This window comes from Solea solea, chromosome 10 (assembly GCF_958295425.1).
Source record: "Solea solea chromosome 10, fSolSol10.1, whole genome shotgun sequence".
Lineage (NCBI taxonomy): Eukaryota > Metazoa > Chordata > Actinopteri > Pleuronectiformes > Soleidae > Solea > Solea solea.
In genome coordinates, this window is record NC_081143.1 from 26,995,676 (window position 1) to 27,013,952 (window position 18,277).

General features: G+C 40.6%; 1 protein-coding gene across 4 annotated transcripts in view; it reads left to right on the forward strand.

Moving 5' to 3' along the window:
* Positions 1–18,277, forward strand: part of ttbk1a (tau tubulin kinase 1a) — a 38,829-nt gene that overhangs the window by 3,122 nt on the left and 17,430 nt on the right. For 2 of the 4 annotated variants that reach the window (XM_058640726.1, XM_058640725.1), the window contains exons 2-15: positions 1,740–1,820; positions 5,237–5,395; positions 6,968–7,115; positions 7,213–7,286; positions 8,207–8,347; positions 8,732–8,836; positions 10,863–10,928; positions 11,086–11,178; positions 11,894–12,019; positions 12,098–12,252; positions 12,958–13,171; positions 13,259–13,431; positions 14,517–14,857; positions 15,461–15,645. In XM_058640726.1, the coding sequence (XP_058496709.1) occupies positions 1,818–1,820; positions 5,237–5,395; positions 6,968–7,115; positions 7,213–7,286; positions 8,207–8,347; positions 8,732–8,836; positions 10,863–10,928; positions 11,086–11,178; positions 11,894–12,019; positions 12,098–12,252; positions 12,958–13,171; positions 13,259–13,431; positions 14,517–14,857; positions 15,461–15,645 (1,983 nt within the window). In that variant the 5' untranslated portion in view covers positions 1,740–1,817. The remainder of the gene's footprint in view (positions 1–1,739; positions 1,821–5,236; positions 5,396–6,967; positions 7,116–7,212; positions 7,287–8,206; positions 8,348–8,731; positions 8,837–10,862; positions 10,929–11,085; positions 11,179–11,893; positions 12,020–12,097; positions 12,253–12,957; positions 13,172–13,258; positions 13,432–14,516; positions 14,858–15,460; positions 15,646–18,277) is intronic. The other 2 variants (XM_058640729.1, XM_058640728.1) reach the window with 1 other exon arrangement.

Genomic DNA, 18,277 nt, shown 5'->3' on the forward strand with positions numbered 1-18,277 from the left:
TAATAATAATGATGAAGTTAAAGTGTTAGATATGGGGATAAATATTTACAGATAATTTACAGATAATCAGTCATTAAAGCAGCATTTTCCTGATTTAAGCTTGAATTGTATTGTGTTTCTCTTTTGTTTTACACATATATTCCATATTTGTGAATCTGAGGAGTCTGATGGTGAAGTTTGAGATGTTTTAAATGTAAACTTGTAACTGGCTGACATTTGATTTATTGATCTGGTTTTTCGCAGCTGTCGTGTTTCTACCTCTGATCTCAGGTTTGGGGTTTTTTTTCAATGTGAAAAACACTGAAACCATGACTTTTATTTTTATTTTTTTTAAATTGTTTAAAGTTTCCTTTTGCTTTTATTTGTAAATGTAAACATTACCTTTAAATATTGACAACCATAAAGGAAATCTAAATTGTTTATCTGTTCCAAATATCACAGTGGTCGACGCCTATTCATTAACCAAAACTAGCGCTTTGGTCAAATTAATCAATAACTTAACTTTTTATTTATGTTATTTTTAAAACATATACACAGTTTTTTTTTTTTTTATGTGAAATGATTTTGGGAGTTCTCTTCTTTGTGATGCATTCAAGAAACCTAGTAAATGTTGACCAAAATCTGTTATTTTGCTAGTTATCAGTACTGGCAATTTGTTGTAACAATCATTGATGTTATATTTTAAATTCATGAGACGTTTAATTGAAAACCTACAACACTTTTTGTTAAACGTTCCAATTTCTACTTTGTTTTTATTTGTGAATGTAAACATGTAAATACAAAACCAGGGTTTCCAAAACCCACTTTTTAAATTTGGGCAAACTATTGTGACTCAAATTACAATAGAAATTGTGACAAGAGCAAATTTGTTTGGAACATAGCAACTCATTTAATGTATGTAAGTGACAGTTAATCATGTTATTTAAAAACATATATACAGATTTTTAGAAGAAAAGTTTTTGGGAGTCTTTTGGGAGTTTGGAAATCACTGCCTTCTTGGTGACGCATTCAGGAAACTTCGTAAATTTCACTAATATTGATATTGGGATTTTATTGTAACAATCCTCGATGTTATACTTAAGTTTATAAGATGTGTTATTAAAACCATACTGCACTTCTTGGTAAATAAAGGTTCTCCTTTGTTTGTCAGGTGTGTCGGAGTGATAATCGGTTTCGGTATCGGTCGACCCCTCGTCATTAACTAAGAAACAGTGTTTCCCAAACCCACTTTTTAAATATGGGCAAACTATTGTGAGATTTTTGTCAAATGAAATTATTTTTATTCATGTTACTAAAACATATACATAGTTTTAACTCAAAAATGTTCTTCTTTCTTTGGGAACTTCACTGCTCTTGCTGACGCATTCAAGAAACCCGGTAAATTTAAATCACTGGGGGTTGACCAAAATCAAGAGTTTTGTCGAACTGAATCAATAACTGAGTTTTTATTTATGTTGTTTTCACTTTAACAGTTTTTAAAGTGAAAATTCAACACATTAAGCCCCCAAAAATGCAAATTTAGTGACGCACTCATTTCATTAGTGTCGCTGAATCGGCCGTCACATGTAAAAGGTTTGTGTACTTCCTGTGTGAGGATCTGAGGGTGTTGTCGGCGCAGCCCTCCCGATGCTCCGCCCCTCACCTCTCCTCTCCTCTGTGTCTGGGTCGGCTAACCTTCCCTCCTTTCCTCCCTCCGTCGCCCCCTCCTGGTTAACTGTGCCCTCTGTTCTGGCTTGTAGGCTAACACAGGAACAGGAAGGGTTTTTTCCCGCTCAGGATTTGTTGTAAGCCGTCAGGTTTTCCGGGAGCTCAGAACTATGGTGAGCTCTGACCTTTGACCTTCATCAGGTCAAAGCTGGAATGATGATGATGATGATGATGCAAACCTGGCTTTTTGGCAGAGCACCTTCACCCCCCACACCCCTTTTCCCCGCCCACCCTCCTCCTCCTCCTCTCTACTAGGGAACAGAGTGGTTAGATGTGTAGGAGGAAGAAGAAAATGAGGAAGAGGAGCAGACTGCGGTTTTAAGGGTGGAATAGCAGAGAGAGAGAGAGAGAGGTGTTGTTTGACTGTGATCTGCTGCTGAGACATTTTTAACACATCACGACTCTGTTGCTGCTGCTGGAACCACGCAGTTTTTCTCTCTCTGCTGCCGCTCGTCTCACACGACAGTCGCGTTGACACTGTGGCGATTGCACAACGTGACGTCTCGCGGTTCCAAAAAGTGGAATGGAACGGAAATAAATGGGAACAAAGTGGAAAATTTCACCCCTGCGTTCACTCTCACTCTCCCCACACCAAAGTCCATAGAGAAACAAACAAACTTCAGTTTCCTGTTGGAAAAGTGAAATACATCATTTTGCATGACTGCATATAACAAAACTAAATGTTTATATTTGTATATGACGTAGTTTCTTTAAATGATCCAAAAAAAAAAAAAATATTCCAATTTGGAATATTTCCAAAATTCCCAAACTGGAGTTCATGTGGCCACAAATGAGCCTTCATGATCAGCCTTTATCATGACTTATATTCTGATTTGGCTCGAGAAGATAGGTTTTTAATGACGCCTCCTACAGCCATTTCAAGGCATTTTGACGACATCATTGTCCCATGAATTAACAGCCCACAACATGACTCAGCAAAAAAAATGTTGTGAGACATTTTCACAGCAATGCATACGATATATACATAGGATTTATAATATTAGATTTTACATTTTGTTCCCTCCTTTATCTGATCCCGTGATTTTGAACAGTATTGGACCAAAAAAAAAACAACCCATGGCTGTCATCACAGACACAGGGATTAAAAAAACTTAATAAAAGACTTGTAATAATGTAATAAGACTAAAATAAATTATACGTCAGTCGGAGTCTAGAATGAGCTCACTGCCTTTCTGTCGCGTTCCGTCTCCCTGCACCAAACTCCATAGAGAAAATCAGTGATTTTAACATCACAGCACACAGGAGTTGTTGATCCACTGCTGCCTCCATCAGTAACTTCTAACGTGTTATTTTGTTACTACGGTCACTTCGGTGTTTGAAATCCTTTGTTCAGATTTACTGCAGTGACCCAAAGTGGCCTCATGAGGCAGCAGTAGACCAGCAGCTCCTCTGTCCCCGCCAGCTAAAATCATCATTTTCTCTATGGATTTTGGTGTGGGAGAGTGAGCGGTTTTACAAACGTCCGTCTAACAGTGAGATAAAGACGTGAACGTGTTCTTAAGATGTTGTAGACGTGAGTTGAGTCAATACAGTACAAAGTACTCAATGTGTTCCAAGAACGACTTGGAATACACGACTTTACCGTTGCTGTTGTGTGATTGACGCAGTGCATTCTGGGGGAAACTCTGTGGCTCCGCCCTCTGCAGTGACTGGCGTCTCAGCAGTAGGTTTCACTGCAGGGCTACGTCAGCTGCTGCTGCTGCTGCTAATGATGATGATGGTGATGATGATGATGATGATGATGATGATGATGATGGTGGTGGTTGTTACCAGGACTGTACCACTGCAGGTGCAGCGACGCCTCTGCTGGACTCTCGCTGTATCTGCAGTCGGCCTGAGCTCTGCATGCACTGGTGGCGGCCTGTGGCATTGCATGCACAATCGCATGTTTTGGGAGCGACATGCATCACTGTCAACTTAAACTCCACCCACCACACACACCCCACCCGGAATCCACCACCACCAGAACCTGAAAACCATTCATGTCAGCTTCACTATAGGAGAGCGCAGAAAGGTTCAGAGGTCAGGTCAGGTCATGTGATCACAGAGCGAGAAAAAACACCTGTTGTTTATTGAACAAGAGCTAACACGATTTAAAGTTGTGTTTCCAACAAATATGGAGGGTTGGTTTTTTTATGCAAATATCTGTGTTTACCTTACTGTAGACGAGCTAGTAGCACAAATTTGCGTTACTAACAGACTTCTCTCCTGGGGCTAATGTGTTAAACGCAAAGCTAATTTTCACGTAGCTTTAGTTAGCTTAGCATAATACCGTGAATAAACAGCAAAACCAGCGACTGCTGTCCTGGGGCTAATGCTACAACCAACTACGTTCACAGTAAAGTGTGTTTGCACAAAATGCAAAGCAAATGTTCAAGTAGCTTTAGTCAGCATAGCGTAGCAACGTGCACTAACACAAAACCAGCGGCTACTCCACTGGGGCTAGTGCTAGAGCTAGCTACGTACGTGTGCTCACACAAAACGCAAAATATTATCACATATTTTCACGTAGCTTTAGTTAGCTTAGCATACCAACGTGAGTAAAAAACACAACCAGCTATTACTCTCCTGGGGCTAATGCTAGAGCTAACTATGTTCTTGTATAAAATGTGTTTGCACTAAATGCAAAGCAAATTTTCACATAGCCTTAGTTAGTGTAGCATAGCAACATGAGTAAACAGCACAACCACCGACTGCTCTCCTGGGGCTAATGCTAGAGCTAATTACATTCACAGTAAAGTGTGTTCGCACAAAACGCAAGGCAAATACATAGCACATAGTATTAGTTAGCTTGGCATTAGCTTATCAAATGGATCATTTATGCATAGAGCAATGTTAATGCCAAAGTTTTTAAATGAGCTGTGTTGGAGCTAACAGCTAACAAGGCTAGGCTAGCTCCCCATCTTTCCCCCGTCCCCCTTTTCTCCCCCACCTGTTTCCAGTCCTAAAGCTAAACTAAGCTACGCTAATCATCGCAGATGTGAGGCTCAGTGTCGTCTTGGGCCTCATCGTCTGGAGATGAATATATTTCCCTAAACTGATTGAACTGGTCCTTTAATTTTGATGCGTTAAAGGTTTTTCTTTTTTCGACTCTGTTCAGTGTGATGTCATCATGTCGTTACGTTCTCCCGAGCCACGCCCCCACCCCCTTTATGGTTGTTAGCGCTGGCGGTTGACGGCAGGAGCAGCAGCAGCGGTGAGGACGAGAGCGACATGATATTACTGCAAATACCATCACACACCGCCAAACCCTGACTCCTCCCCCTCCTCCCTCCCTCCCTCCCCCCACCGGCCTGTCGCCTGTTCCAGCTGAAGAATGGCTTCTCATGGCAGTCGGCCATCTTTATAATGCCTGTGATTATACTGATGCTGGACTGCGGTGACTTTTCCCCCTCCTGACACGCGACTGCGGTTCGATTCCCTGAATCAGCCACACAACATTGATAAAACGCTAATTTCTCTTCCCTGCTTTTCCTTCTTTCCTTTCCTTTCCTTTCTTTCCTCTCAGATAAATGGCTCTTTTAAGTTTGGAGCTGCTCGTGTTCTGTCTGGCTGGCAGATGCAGTGCCTAGTGCCCAGCCTCCAGGACAACGCCAACATGAACGGGACGTCCGAGCAGGCCGACATCCTGCCGCCAAACTGCATGGTCAAAGACCGATGGAAAGTGGTGAGTTGGGGAAGACACATTCCTTCCACATAAACCCTCATTCATTCATTCATTGTCCACTGCTTTGTCCACCACCTGAGGGTTGTGGGTCAGCGACTGTGGACACTACAATATTTGTGTTTATCGGGGTTCCAAAGTATAGTTTCAAACTCTTCTTATAATTCCAAAATCCACTTAGTTCCAAAATGTACTTATAATTCCAAGCTCTACTTATATAATTTCAAAATCTAATTATAGTTCTAAAATCTACTTATAATTCCAAAATCTACTTAGAATTTCAAAATCTAGTTATAGTTCCAAAATCTACTTAGAATTTCATAATACTACTTAGAATTTCAAAATCTACTTAGAATTCCAAAATCTACTTAGAATTCCAAAATCTATTTAGAATTTCAAAATCTAGTTATATAATTTCAAAATCTACTTATAGTTCCAAAATCTACTTAGAATTTCATAATACTACTTAGAATTTCAAAATCTACTTAGTATTCCAAAATCTACTTAGAAATCCAAAATCTACTTAGAATTCCAAAATCTACTTATAATTTCAAAATCTGCTTAGAATTTCAAAATCTACTTAGAATTCCAAAATCTACTTAGAATTTCAAAATCTACTTAGAATTCCAAAATCTTCTTATAATCCTAAAATCTACTTCCAATCCAAATCCCACTGATTGGTCAGAGAGTGTCGTCACTGAAGAGTCATGAGCGCAACGTCTGACGCAATCAAAGCCGACAATGTCCAACTGTAGATCAGTTAAAAAGACTTAGAAAACATTAACGTTAATGTCCAACATTTATATTTAATATCAATATTTATATTTAATATATTTTATTTGATATGTATCATATTTAACAGAGGAGTCTGGTGTATTTAGAGACAGCACTGCTGAAAGCCAGCGATCGTGATCACGACCACATTCAGTGGTATTTCAGTTCAGTGACTGTGTCTCCGCTCATGCAGGAAGTACTGAACCAATCTGTGAACAAATCTTTTTTTATATCCACTGATTCTAATGATTCAGTTTCACCCAAAACAACTAAATGTGAACATGTTTTTTATTTAGTTATTTCACATATTTGCTTTATACTTTGATTCATTTTTTATTAACTCAACAACAGAGTCATCTCTGCTGAGTCAGAGTGCGTGTGTGACACACAGACACACACATACACACACAGCTGAGCTTCTTTAAAAAGTTACATAATGCAGCTCATGTTTCAGCCAATCAGAGTGCAGCGTGGAGCCTACAGGCTGTTTTCACTTCACTGACCAATTTACTGTTTTCACGGAACTACACACACACACACACACACACACAGTCATGTCTCCCTGAATTAATTGCATTTACTTTCATCAATTTATAGATTTACTGTAAATGTATCCATAATAATGACTGATATAAACATAAACAAGATTTTTTTTATTATTAATAGGAACACAAGTATTACAGTGTTTATCAGTGTTGGTGTGGGAGAGAGAGCGCGAGAGTCCGAACTGTCATTTTCAACCTATCCATTGCTGTTAAATTGTATATTTTGGTGAAACTGCTCTGTGTCTCCGTGTTCTAGCTGAAGAAAATCGGCGGTGGCGGGTTCGGGGAGATCTACGAGGCCTTGGACCTGCTGACGCGGGAGAACGTGGCGCTGAAGGTGGAGTCGGCCCAGCAGCCCAAACAGGTGCTGAAGATGGAGGTGGCGGTGCTGAAGAAGCTACAGGGTGAGAGCACATGTTCACGCCTTCTCCTTCAACCAACCATGTGATTTTATTCTCTGTAAATTGTAGCACGCTCTTCTAAGACGCTTGTCTTTTTCAGGTAAAAACCACGTCTGTAAGTTTATCGGCTGCGGGAGAAACGACAAATTCAACTATGTGGTGATGCAGCTGCAGGTGAGTCAGTGGGCAGAGGCTTTTATTGTGAAAGGTAACGTTTGCGGGTGGGTTGGGCTTGTGAAACGACGACATAAATGGAAAGGAAGGAAATGAAGCAATGTTATTTTGTGATAATGTTTTTAGAGCTGAAACAATGACTCGAGTAATTGATTATTAATCCATTACTCAATTAATCGTCAACTATTTTGATAATCATTCATGGGTTTGAGGTTTTTTTCATAATTAAATAAAGTTTTCAGATTTTTCAGCTTCTTAAATGTGAATATTTTCTGGTTTCTTTGCTCCATAAAATTAAAGAAATCATTAAAACTGAATCATTTTTGTTTTTTGGACAAAAACGAGACGTTTGAGGACATCATCGTTTCACTGATCAACATTTTGCAAGATTTTCTGACAGAATATGAGAATAATGGGATATTACAAGCATAAAGTTGCGATTTTACGAGAATAAAGTTGCAATTTTACGAGAATAAAGTTGCGTAGTTGCAATATTACGAGAATAATGGGATATTAAAATAATTAAGTTGCAATTTTACGAGAATAAATTTGCAATATTACGAGAATAAGTTGTGATATTACGAGAATAACGGGATATTACAAGAATAAAGTTACGATGTAACGTAATAAAGTTGTGATATTACAAGAATAAAGTTGTGATATTACGAGAATAAAGTTGCAATATTGCAAGAATAAAGTTGTGATATTACGAGAATAATCTGATATTACAAAAATAAAGTTGCGATTTTATGAGAATAAAGTTGCGATATCACAAGAATAAAGTTGTATATTAACAAGACAAGGGACGGAGGCGGGAGATAACGCGGTGAACTCGGAACATTCCCAGCTCCGACTTCCGAGTTTGGCTGGAAATGGAACGCAGCATCATGACACCTCACTTCCTGTTTGTCCCGCCGCAGGGTCGTAACCTGGCCGACCTACGAAGGAGCCAGCCCAGAGGAACCTTCACCATGAGCACCACCCTACGGCTCGGGAAGCAGATCCTGGAGTCCATCGAGGCCATTCACTCTGTGGGCTTCCTGCACCGTGACATCAAACCGGTACAAACAAATGTGTTTTATCAACTGTCAGACAGACTTTTCCAACAGGAAACTGAAGCTTGTAAACTGCTCACTCTCCCACACCAAAGCACATAAAGAAAATCAGTGGTTTTAGCTTGTGATTTTAGCTCACAGGAGCGGCTGGTCTCGGAACAAAGGATTTTAAACGCCAAAGTTATGAAACAAGACATTTGAACTTACCAAGGCAACAGTGGCTCAACAGCTCCTGTGTGCTGTGACGTTAAAATCGCTCATTTTCTCTGTGGGGTTTGGTGTGGGAGAGTGAGTGGTTCACAAACTTGAGTTTCCTGTTGCAGATTTGACGTATTGTAACGTTCACAGACCGTGTTTGAGTTTCACGTGTTTGGTTTGGTTCTTCTACAGTCAAACTTTGCGATGGGTCGACTTCCCTCCACCTACAGGAAGTGCTACATGCTGGACTTTGGCCTGGCGCGCCAGTACACCAACACCACCGGAGAAGTCAGACCGGTAAGAGAACCCCGTCAGTCGAGTCAAAGGAACCAGCCTCAAAAGATCAATTCAGTGATTTTTCACAGGGATTATTTAAGATTATTATTATTATCAACTCAGAACAGTGGTTCATGTCCTGAAAATTAGTTATAAAAACAAAATATAATATTGTTGAGGCCATGCTTTAAATTTTGATATTTTGTCACTGAAATAATTCAATATTTTGACAGACATTTGAAGATTAAATACAAAACTTTAAGTAAAGTACCTCCGTGGACCACTAGGTGCTGTGGGTGAATAATTGGTCCTAACAAATTTACAAATTTTATTATATTGATTGAAAGCATAAGAACGTTTAATTTGAAATGTAACATCAGGAAAATCCAATTGTTTGATTAAGAAAAAAAACCAAAAAAAAACAGTTGATGAACGACAGACGGGTGTTGCAGCACATTAACTTCACTCTGATCAATAATTAATCATCATTGATCCAATCACTTTGTTTTTTACACTGAATGACTCAGGAAAAGCTTTTATTGTGAAAAGTCTGAAAAGAGTTCCTGCTGTTTTTGGCCCAGACTCTCTCTCTCTGTCTCTCTGTCTCTCTCTCTCTCTCTCTGTCTCTCTGTCTCTCTCTCTCTCTCTTTCTCTCTGTCTCTCTCTCTCTCTCTCTCTCTCTCTCTTTCTCTTTCTCTCTCTCTCTCTCTCTCTGGGTGAGAGTGTAAGGCACTGATGTCAGCCAGTCAATAAAGAAGGCGGAGTCAATTCCCATTGTGGTCAGATGAGACAGGAAGTTGTGTCTTACTGGAACTGGGCGGAGCTTAGTGTTGAAACCCTGTACTCTCTTAAATGTCCATTAGGGGGCGACTGCTGTGTAAATCATTGATGAACAGCATCAGTGAGCGGTTTCATCCGGGCGGCCATTTTGTGAATTCTGGCTCCATTTAGAGTCGACCAGGAAGCAGGTGAAGGTTGAGGGCGGAGCTATGCTTTGAGTGACAGTCATGCAGAGTGACCTGATAGTCATCGTGCCAAAAAAAAACCAAGAGGGCATTGGACGAAAGTTTCTGCTCCACAAACCAGATTAGACTAGATTAAAACTAGGATTCTTATTTTTAATCCCAGATTAGAAACAAAATGGGATTAAAAGTGGGATTATTATTTTTAATCCCAGATTAAACACAACATGGGAGTACAACTGAGATTATTACTTTTAATCCCAGATTAGACACACAATGAGGGTACAACTGGGATTAATATTTGTAATCCCATATTAGACACAAAATGGGATTAAAACTGGGGTTATTATTTTTGTCATATTGATCACCTGTTGTCATTTTTTTGTGGTTTTGGATTTTCATCTCTTTATGTTTCAGTCTTGTTTTTTTTGTGTTTTCTTTTGTTTGTTTTTGTTGTTGTTTTTTTACAGTTCCTTTGGACATATGATTTTGACGTGCATGCCTCCCGTTTCTCCATCGTCTCCATGGTTACCCTGCGATGTGAGTGGTTTCTATGGTGACAGACGGGTCACGGCAGCATCACCAGCCAACGTTTGGACCAGAAAATAAAAAACAAAAACAACAACATGAACTACTCTGATGTACGTTCACTAACAATGCGAGCGTCGTTCGTTCTTTTCCTTTTCAATTTTTCCTTTTTCCTTTTCCTTTCTTGTTATAAACGATCTCGTTATAAACTTTCTTCTCATAAATGTTCTCGTTATAAACTTTCTTCTTATAAAAAAAACAATCTCATTATAATAAAAAATTATTTTGTTATAAACGGAATGATTGAACATGGATTAACATACGGCACATGCGCGTCTCCCGGTTGCTATGGGAACGTAAACACGCTCCGTTTGCCGTTTTGAGGCTGTGGAGATGCAGCGTGACCCTTTCTGCTTATTTTTCTGTTTGTGATGTTGTTGTTGTTTCTTTATGGATTATTTTCTCTCTGTGAGGAAAAAGAAAATATGATGCAGCAGCATTTCAGACAAACGTGTGTGTGTGCGCGCGTGCGTGTGTGTGTGTTTGTGTGTGTTCAGCCGAGGACTGTGGCAGGTTTCAGAGGAACGGTTCGTTACGCTTCAGTCAACGCTCACAAAAACAAGGTCAGTTTACGCCGATACGTCGCCTGTGAAACATTTAAACATGAATTTCAGTCGTTACAGCCACAAAGTTCATTTATTTCCTTTAAACCGACAGAAATCCGCTTCCATGCTGGATTATTATTAGTGATATCCCAACGATGCCTTTTTCTGTCTGCAGGAAATGGGTCGCCATGACGACCTGTGGTCATTGTTTTACATGTTGGTGGAGTTCGCTGTCGGACAGTTGCCGTGGCGAAAGATCAAAGATAAGGTGAGGTTTTCTTGGGATTATTTGAACAGGAATCTGTGATGAAGAACTTTGAACTGTGGAACTTTTTTAAATGAGATTATCTGCTCAGTGCTCCATCATTGCTCACACTTTTTATGTCAGATTATCTGCCTAGATCTCTATCATTGCTTACACTTTTTATGTCAGATTACCTGCCTAGAACTCCATCATTGCTCACACTTTTTACGTCAGATTATCTGCCTGGATCTCTATCATTGTTCCCACTTTTTAACGCGAGATTATCTGCCTAGATCTCTATCATTGCTCACACTTTTTAAATCAGATTATCTGCCTAAAACTCCATCATTGTTCCCACTTTTTAATCTCACTTTTTAAAGTGAGATTACCTGCCTAGAACTCCGTCATTGCTCACACATTTTATGTCAGATTATCTGCCTAGAACTCCATCATTGTTCCCACTTTTTACTCCCACTTTTTTAAGTGAGATTATCTGCCTAGAACTCATCGTTCACATTTTTATTTTCTGACCAAACAAGTAATTAATTGACAAAGTAATTGGCAGGTCAATAAAACTGTAAAATAATGGTTAGTTGCAGATCAAGTGCCGTTGTTCTCAGCTGGTGAACGTGGAGGAGACCAAACACAGAGATTAAAGTTAAAGTTGTATTGCTTTTGACTGTCAGAAATTGAAGGTGTGTAAAACTGAGCCATTGGGGTCATTTCCTTTTATTTTCAGGAACAAGTGGGTCAGATTAAGGAGCGTTACGACCACCGGATGCTGCTCAAACACATGCCTTCAGAGTTTAATATCTTCCTGGACCACGTCCTGGCCCTGGACTACTATACCAAACCAGACTACCAGGTATGCACCGTCAGGTGGTCTTGTCCCGCCGGACGTCTCTGCCTCAGACTAACGAGTCCGTGTCCTCATTCTGTCCAGCTGCTGATGTCGGTGTTCGAGAACAGCATGAAGGAGCGAATCATCACCGAGAACGAGCCTTTCGACTGGGAGAAGGGAGGGGGCGACGTGACGCTGTCGACCACCGCCTCCACTCAACCACAGCACAACACCCGACCCACTGCCGCCATGGTGGGGTAAGAACCACAGAAACCAGAGCCCCATGTCAGAGGGTCAGCGGGTCTCCGTCTGTTCGAGCCTTCAAACGTGACTCGTGGACGTTTTGTTTTATTTTGGTGTTTAAATGGTTAAATCATGAGAACACAGTTGCTAAGCAACAGCAGCATAAATTTAGAGTCTACTCAATTGCCTCGAACTCCATAATTCCTCCCACTTTGTGGTGAGGAATTATGTGAGATTACCTGCCCAGAACTACACCATTGTTCACTTTTTTAAATTAAGATTATCGGCCCAGAACTCTTGTCATTGTTCAGATTTTGAAAGTGAGATTATCTTTTTAGAACTCCCTCATTGCTCACTTTTTAAGATTAAGATTATCGGCCTAGAACTCTGTTATTGTTCACACTTTTTAAAGTGAGATTACCTGTCTAGAAGGTCATCATTCCTCCCACATTTTTAAATGGGATTATCTGCAGAGAACTCTTGTCATTGTTCAGATTTTTGAAAGTGAGATTATCTGCCCAGAACTCAATCATTCTTCACACTTTTTAAAGTGAGATTAGTTGATGAGAAATCATGTCATTGTTCGGATTTTTAAAAGTGGGATTATCAGCCTAGAACTCTGTCATTCTTCACACTTTTTTCAGTGGGATTATATAAGGACATATATAGAACTTCATCATTATTCAAACTTTTACAGTCTGTTTGTTTTTGGTCCACAGAGCCATCGTGACACCGGTTCCTGGAGATCTTCAGCGCGAGAACACTGATGACGTTCTGCAGGACGAACATCTCAGTGATCAGGAGAACGCTCCTCCAGTCCCACCCACTCGACCGCCTGGGGAGACCAGTGTCCCCCCACACACTGTCGAGACAGGAGAGGCCTGGGAGGACACCGACTTTAACCGCAACCGACTCAGGATCAGCCTGAACAAGGTCCACAATCTGATTTTTTATTTTTGGTAACATCTCACATCGGCAAAGATCTTTGAATAAACTCTCTGACTTACTGTCGTTCTTCAGGGGGCGCAGGAAGAGGAGGCAGGTCGAGTGGTGTGTCCGGTGTCACCGGTTCGAGGCGGAGCCCCAGAGTCACCGACGGGTCAGGGTCGGTCTTTGCGATATCGTCGGGTCAACAGTCCCGAATCTGACCGCCTGTCTGCTGCTGAAGGCCGTGCCGACGCCTACGGACAGAGGTGACGTGAAGTTGTTTGTGTTCGGAAAGTGATAAAATTGTAACTTCTGACTTTGTCACCTCACGGAAAAATGTGATACTAGTACCCACCTTACAGAATTTTAATGATAACAAACGTCTGTAGCCTGAGAGGGGCAGCGCTGCCCTCCACAGGTCAAAATTCCCAAACATAGCCAGAAGTTCGAAGTTCTCCTTTTACTTTTTTCTCATATTTAAAAATCTTCTTTTTCTTCTTCTTGTGCAATGCTGCCCTTCACAATTGGAAAGTTCACGATCACAATTTGAAGTTTTGTATCATAGCTTTCAAGTTCTCCATCACAGTTCTTCTTATCTTCTCAACCACCATGCTCCAAGTTCTCTTTGATTTTTGTCCTCGTCCTCAATTCTTAATCTTTCTGGATTCTTTTCTCTCTAAAAGTTCTCTTCAAATTTTAGAATCTTGCTGATTGTCATCATCATCATCTTCTTCTTCTGGTGCAATGTTGCTCTCCATGGTTTGAAGTTCTTAATCAGTTCAAATATGTTCTCCTTTCCTCTCAAAGTTCCTTTCATCTCACCAGTCATCCCTGGATGAAAGAGTAGGCAAGAGTCCCTTGACAAGCCTTTGATGACCCTTCCTGAAGCGATGGGGGAATGAGAGGGCAGTAAGGTGGAGAACTTTGGGCTGTGAAGAATGAAGAAACAAGGAAAAAGTCTGGATGAGAATGACCAACTTCAAAATGTGATTGGGAACTTCAAACTGGAACTTCAACCTGTTCTTCTGAGAGGTCTAATGCTGCCCTCAACAGTTCAAAGTCCTTCATACTTAAGACTTTTGTCCTTTGGTTAGTTCTTCATCTCAGTTCAAAGCACCCCTGTGCAGATCAAGGTCTTTCCTCCACAACTACTGAATTCTTTTGCTTGACTTCATAGTCTTTTCCCTCAAGACTTTGATTCTGGACCAGGTCTTTGATTGATGTACAGGTACAAGTTTGAATACTCAGTTGTAGAAGTCTAGGAGTGACCTGATAGACTTCACTGTGCTCATTCAATCGTTGAATCGTCTTAATCAATTCTATCTCCTCGCATCCCCTCTGTGTCCTACAGATCCAGGATGGACATGCTCGGCTCTCCATCACGTCACGTCTACTCTTCTCAGCCGGCTCAGATGCTGTCCGTCGACCCCGGTTGCCGTGGCGATCGGCAGGCCAGCGGCCGCCAGGAGGTGTCGGTGGCGTCGGTCGACCAGGAGGCACACAGCAACGCCTTCATCCGCTCCGTCCCGCTGGCCGAGGAGGAGGACTTTGACAGCAAAGAGTGGGTGATCATCGACAAAGAGACGGAGCTACGCGACTTCCAACCGACCACATCGGGGACAACTGACGAGGAGCCCGAGGAGCTCCGGCCCTTAGAGGAGCAGGAGGAGAGGAGGAGGCTCAGAGCCGGAGGTAAGAGTCTGAACGTACGCGTACTGACCCAAGCGTTAAGGTTTATTTACGGAGTTAAGACATTCTAGGTCTATTTTCTGATAATAACGAGTTGATATTTTGTGTTGTGGTATCACAATCACGTCAATCTCTTGATGTTTGAGAAATGTAGTGTTATTTGATCTTTATTTGTTTTTTTTACCCATGTTTTATATATTTTAATTGTTTTTTTTTGTTTTTCTTATGTATTTTATTGCCTTGTTTGAGCTTTTATCTCTTTTATTTATTCTTCTATACAGCACATGCCAAAAACACGTTTCTGAAGTTACAAAAAAACGTTGAAATACTTCTAATGAGACAAAAACGTGTCATTAATGTCAAAAACCCCAGTAATATATGTGATTATGGGACTAAAATAATAAAAAAATGTTAATGTGACCAAAAAACACGACTTCTACTGTCTTGTGGGCAGAGCTTCAATGTTTGGGCTGACGGGTTGAGGTAGCACGTAGCGGTTGTGTAACCCGCTTTGCTAGTTCCGGAGCTTTAACATCAGCATTTGAGGTTTCGGTTTCTTTGTGCGAGGACGGAATTCTCACGACGCTTGCCTGTCTTCTCTCACAGGAGCAGAGCTGGTGGTTCGTCCAAAGACTCACACGAGGGAGAGCAGCCGGGGGATGCTAACGCTCACCGAGGAGGAGGCGTCGCGGAGGAGTGGCGGCGGGAGCCCCGCCCAGTCGCCCTGTCACTCGCTTCCATCGGGACGTCCGCGCCGGAGAGAGTCGGAGCCCACGGGACCTCAAAGACCGGTAAGAGAATCAGCCAGCCAATCAGACAAGAGCTGAAGCTGGTGGACAGATGAACGGAGTGGACGGCTGCGCTTTATGGCAGCTACTGCGCCGAGAATCTGTCCGTCAACACGCAGCTCAGAGGACAAATCCAGCCTGAGTCCACGTTCCAATGATTATGTCCATAAAATGTTGATCAGTGTCTCCCAAACCTGGAAATAATGATGTTCTTAAATGTCTTGTTTTGTCCACAAACAAGAATTATTTAGTTTTAACTGTTTGTCACATGGAGCAAAGACAACAGAAAATATTTACACGGAAGAAGCTAAAAAATCTGAGAACTTGTTTTAATTATTCAAAAAAAAAAAAAAAAAAAACAGGACTCAAATGGATGATCAAAATGGTTGAAAATGGACAGATTCAATTTTCCCCTTTAAAACTTCTTAATAGTCCATTAACTCCTCTCTGAGTGTTATTATCACATTGTTCTGGAAACCCAGGGTTAGGGTTAACCCAATTTTTTTTCCTGCACGAATGTGAAGTGTGGCAAAACAATTTCAGGGATTTTAGATAAATTAAAGTTGCAAGCAGCAACCAGGGTCTTTTTTTGTTGCTTTTGTTGAGAGAGACCTAATGGCAGAAATTGTGAAAACATAACTTAACGTTTGTCCTCCAGTGAGCAACTCCCTGTTTGCAGTTTTGACTGATCAATCTGAATTTTTTTGTGATGGGTAGGTGATCACCCAAATATGTTCCCATCAAATTTTGGTAAGAATCGTCCCAATGGTGACGTCACAGAACTTGAATGGTGCCAAGATTAAGGGCTAGGTGCCATTCAGGATGAATTTTGTAATATTTATGTAAGATGGTAAAAGCTATAAACAGATTAAGTGTATCTATCTTGTTTGCTGTGTTTTGACCTCATACCAATCTAACTGAAACGCAGATTGATCGCTGGCTATTTTAATAATCAATGAATCAGATGTTTTTCTTAAACCAAATCCAAGTTCTCTGACTTTCTAGGGCTTAAAATCTATGAAAAACTTTGAGTGTCTTTTTGTTCGTGGACAAAACGAGACCTTTAAGGACACAGTCACTTTGAGAAATACTGATTTTTTTTTTTTTGTTATGGCACAAGCGAAAGAAAACTATCACTGTAGCTCTAATTTAAAACTTTTAAATGCATCTGTTCTGTCAATTTTACCTGACATTTTCCCTAAAATACAACAAATAGATGAATGAACAAAGACAACAAGGCTAGGCCATTGAGTCTCCATTAATTAGCAGTAGCACATGTGGATGCTGGATTTGTCCTTTAATTTTGTGTCTGTGTGGACGGACTTTGTCTGCAGATGAACTTGTGTCACATACAGTCGTTCTGTTCAAAAACTGGCAAACTGGCAACTAGCTAGAATGCAAACTCTTGACAGTGAGTGCGCTAACTGTCTCAGAAAACTGCCCTGTCCTAATGTTAACTGTTTAATTATGTAATTGTTTAGCTGCTAATTCACGTGATGAACACATGAATTCATGTGTATGACCAGGCATTTGTCCTTTACAAGCACCAGCTGTACGTTTTTCCCCCGTTGCTCTATAGCTAACATTAGCATTAAGAGCTGTTACAATAACAACAGAAACGTGAGTTAGCATAAAACTTAATTAGCCTACTTTTTCAAAAGTCCTCATGCAAAGTTTATTTTTATTTTATCGTTATTTCTTTTTACCTTGATGACGTTAGCATGCTAACCTGCTAGATTAACATGTGAGTTAGCATCAAACTAAATTTGCCTACTTTTTCCACTAAGTCCTCAAGCAAAGTTTATTCTTATTTTAACGCTATTTCTTTTTACCTTGATGAAGTTAGCATGCTAACCAGCTAGATTTACATGTGAGTTAGCATCAAACTTAATTAGCCTACTTTTTCCACTTAGTCCTCACGCAAAGTTTACTCTTATTTTATCGCTGTAGTGGAACTGAAGCTAACATGGACTTCATCAGATGTGTCTACGTTTCTGAACAGTTTTCATTATTTGTCGCCCAAATTTACTCAATTTAAGCGGTGTTCCGCTGTTTTTGGAGACTTTTGTGGGGTTGATTCTTCCACGGCTGCATGTGACACATACTGTACGTTAAAAACCCTGTTTGTACCGTCACACCGTGTGAACGGTGCTGCCACCTTGTTTCTCCTCAACCAACATCAGAGCCACATTTTACACTTTTAAATAATATACATATTTTTTATTTATTTTGTTTTTTTTCTTCATAACTTTTTTGCTTAGTCGCCAGTAGTTAGCCCCGAGGCAACTTAACTGAAAGCTAATCCAGTTGCCCGCGGCTAACTCCTGAAGATGACTATGACCTGGATGAGTGAGAACCTTCACAGATGTTTACATGTCACAGGTTGTCGATGATGCTTTCGTCTGTTGTTCTGCTGTGTTTTCACATGTACACACACACGCACACACACACACACACACGCACACTGTGACTGATGTTTGTTCATGGTAACACACAAAGGGAATTTGTTTTTTTGTTATATTTAAGCAGAAGCTCAGTTTCCCATAAATGGACGATTTTGGTCCTAAGGTCAGTGTGTGGAAGTCGGTGTAGTAAAAAAAGATAAGCTCTACATTTATTGTTCTTCTATATTTTT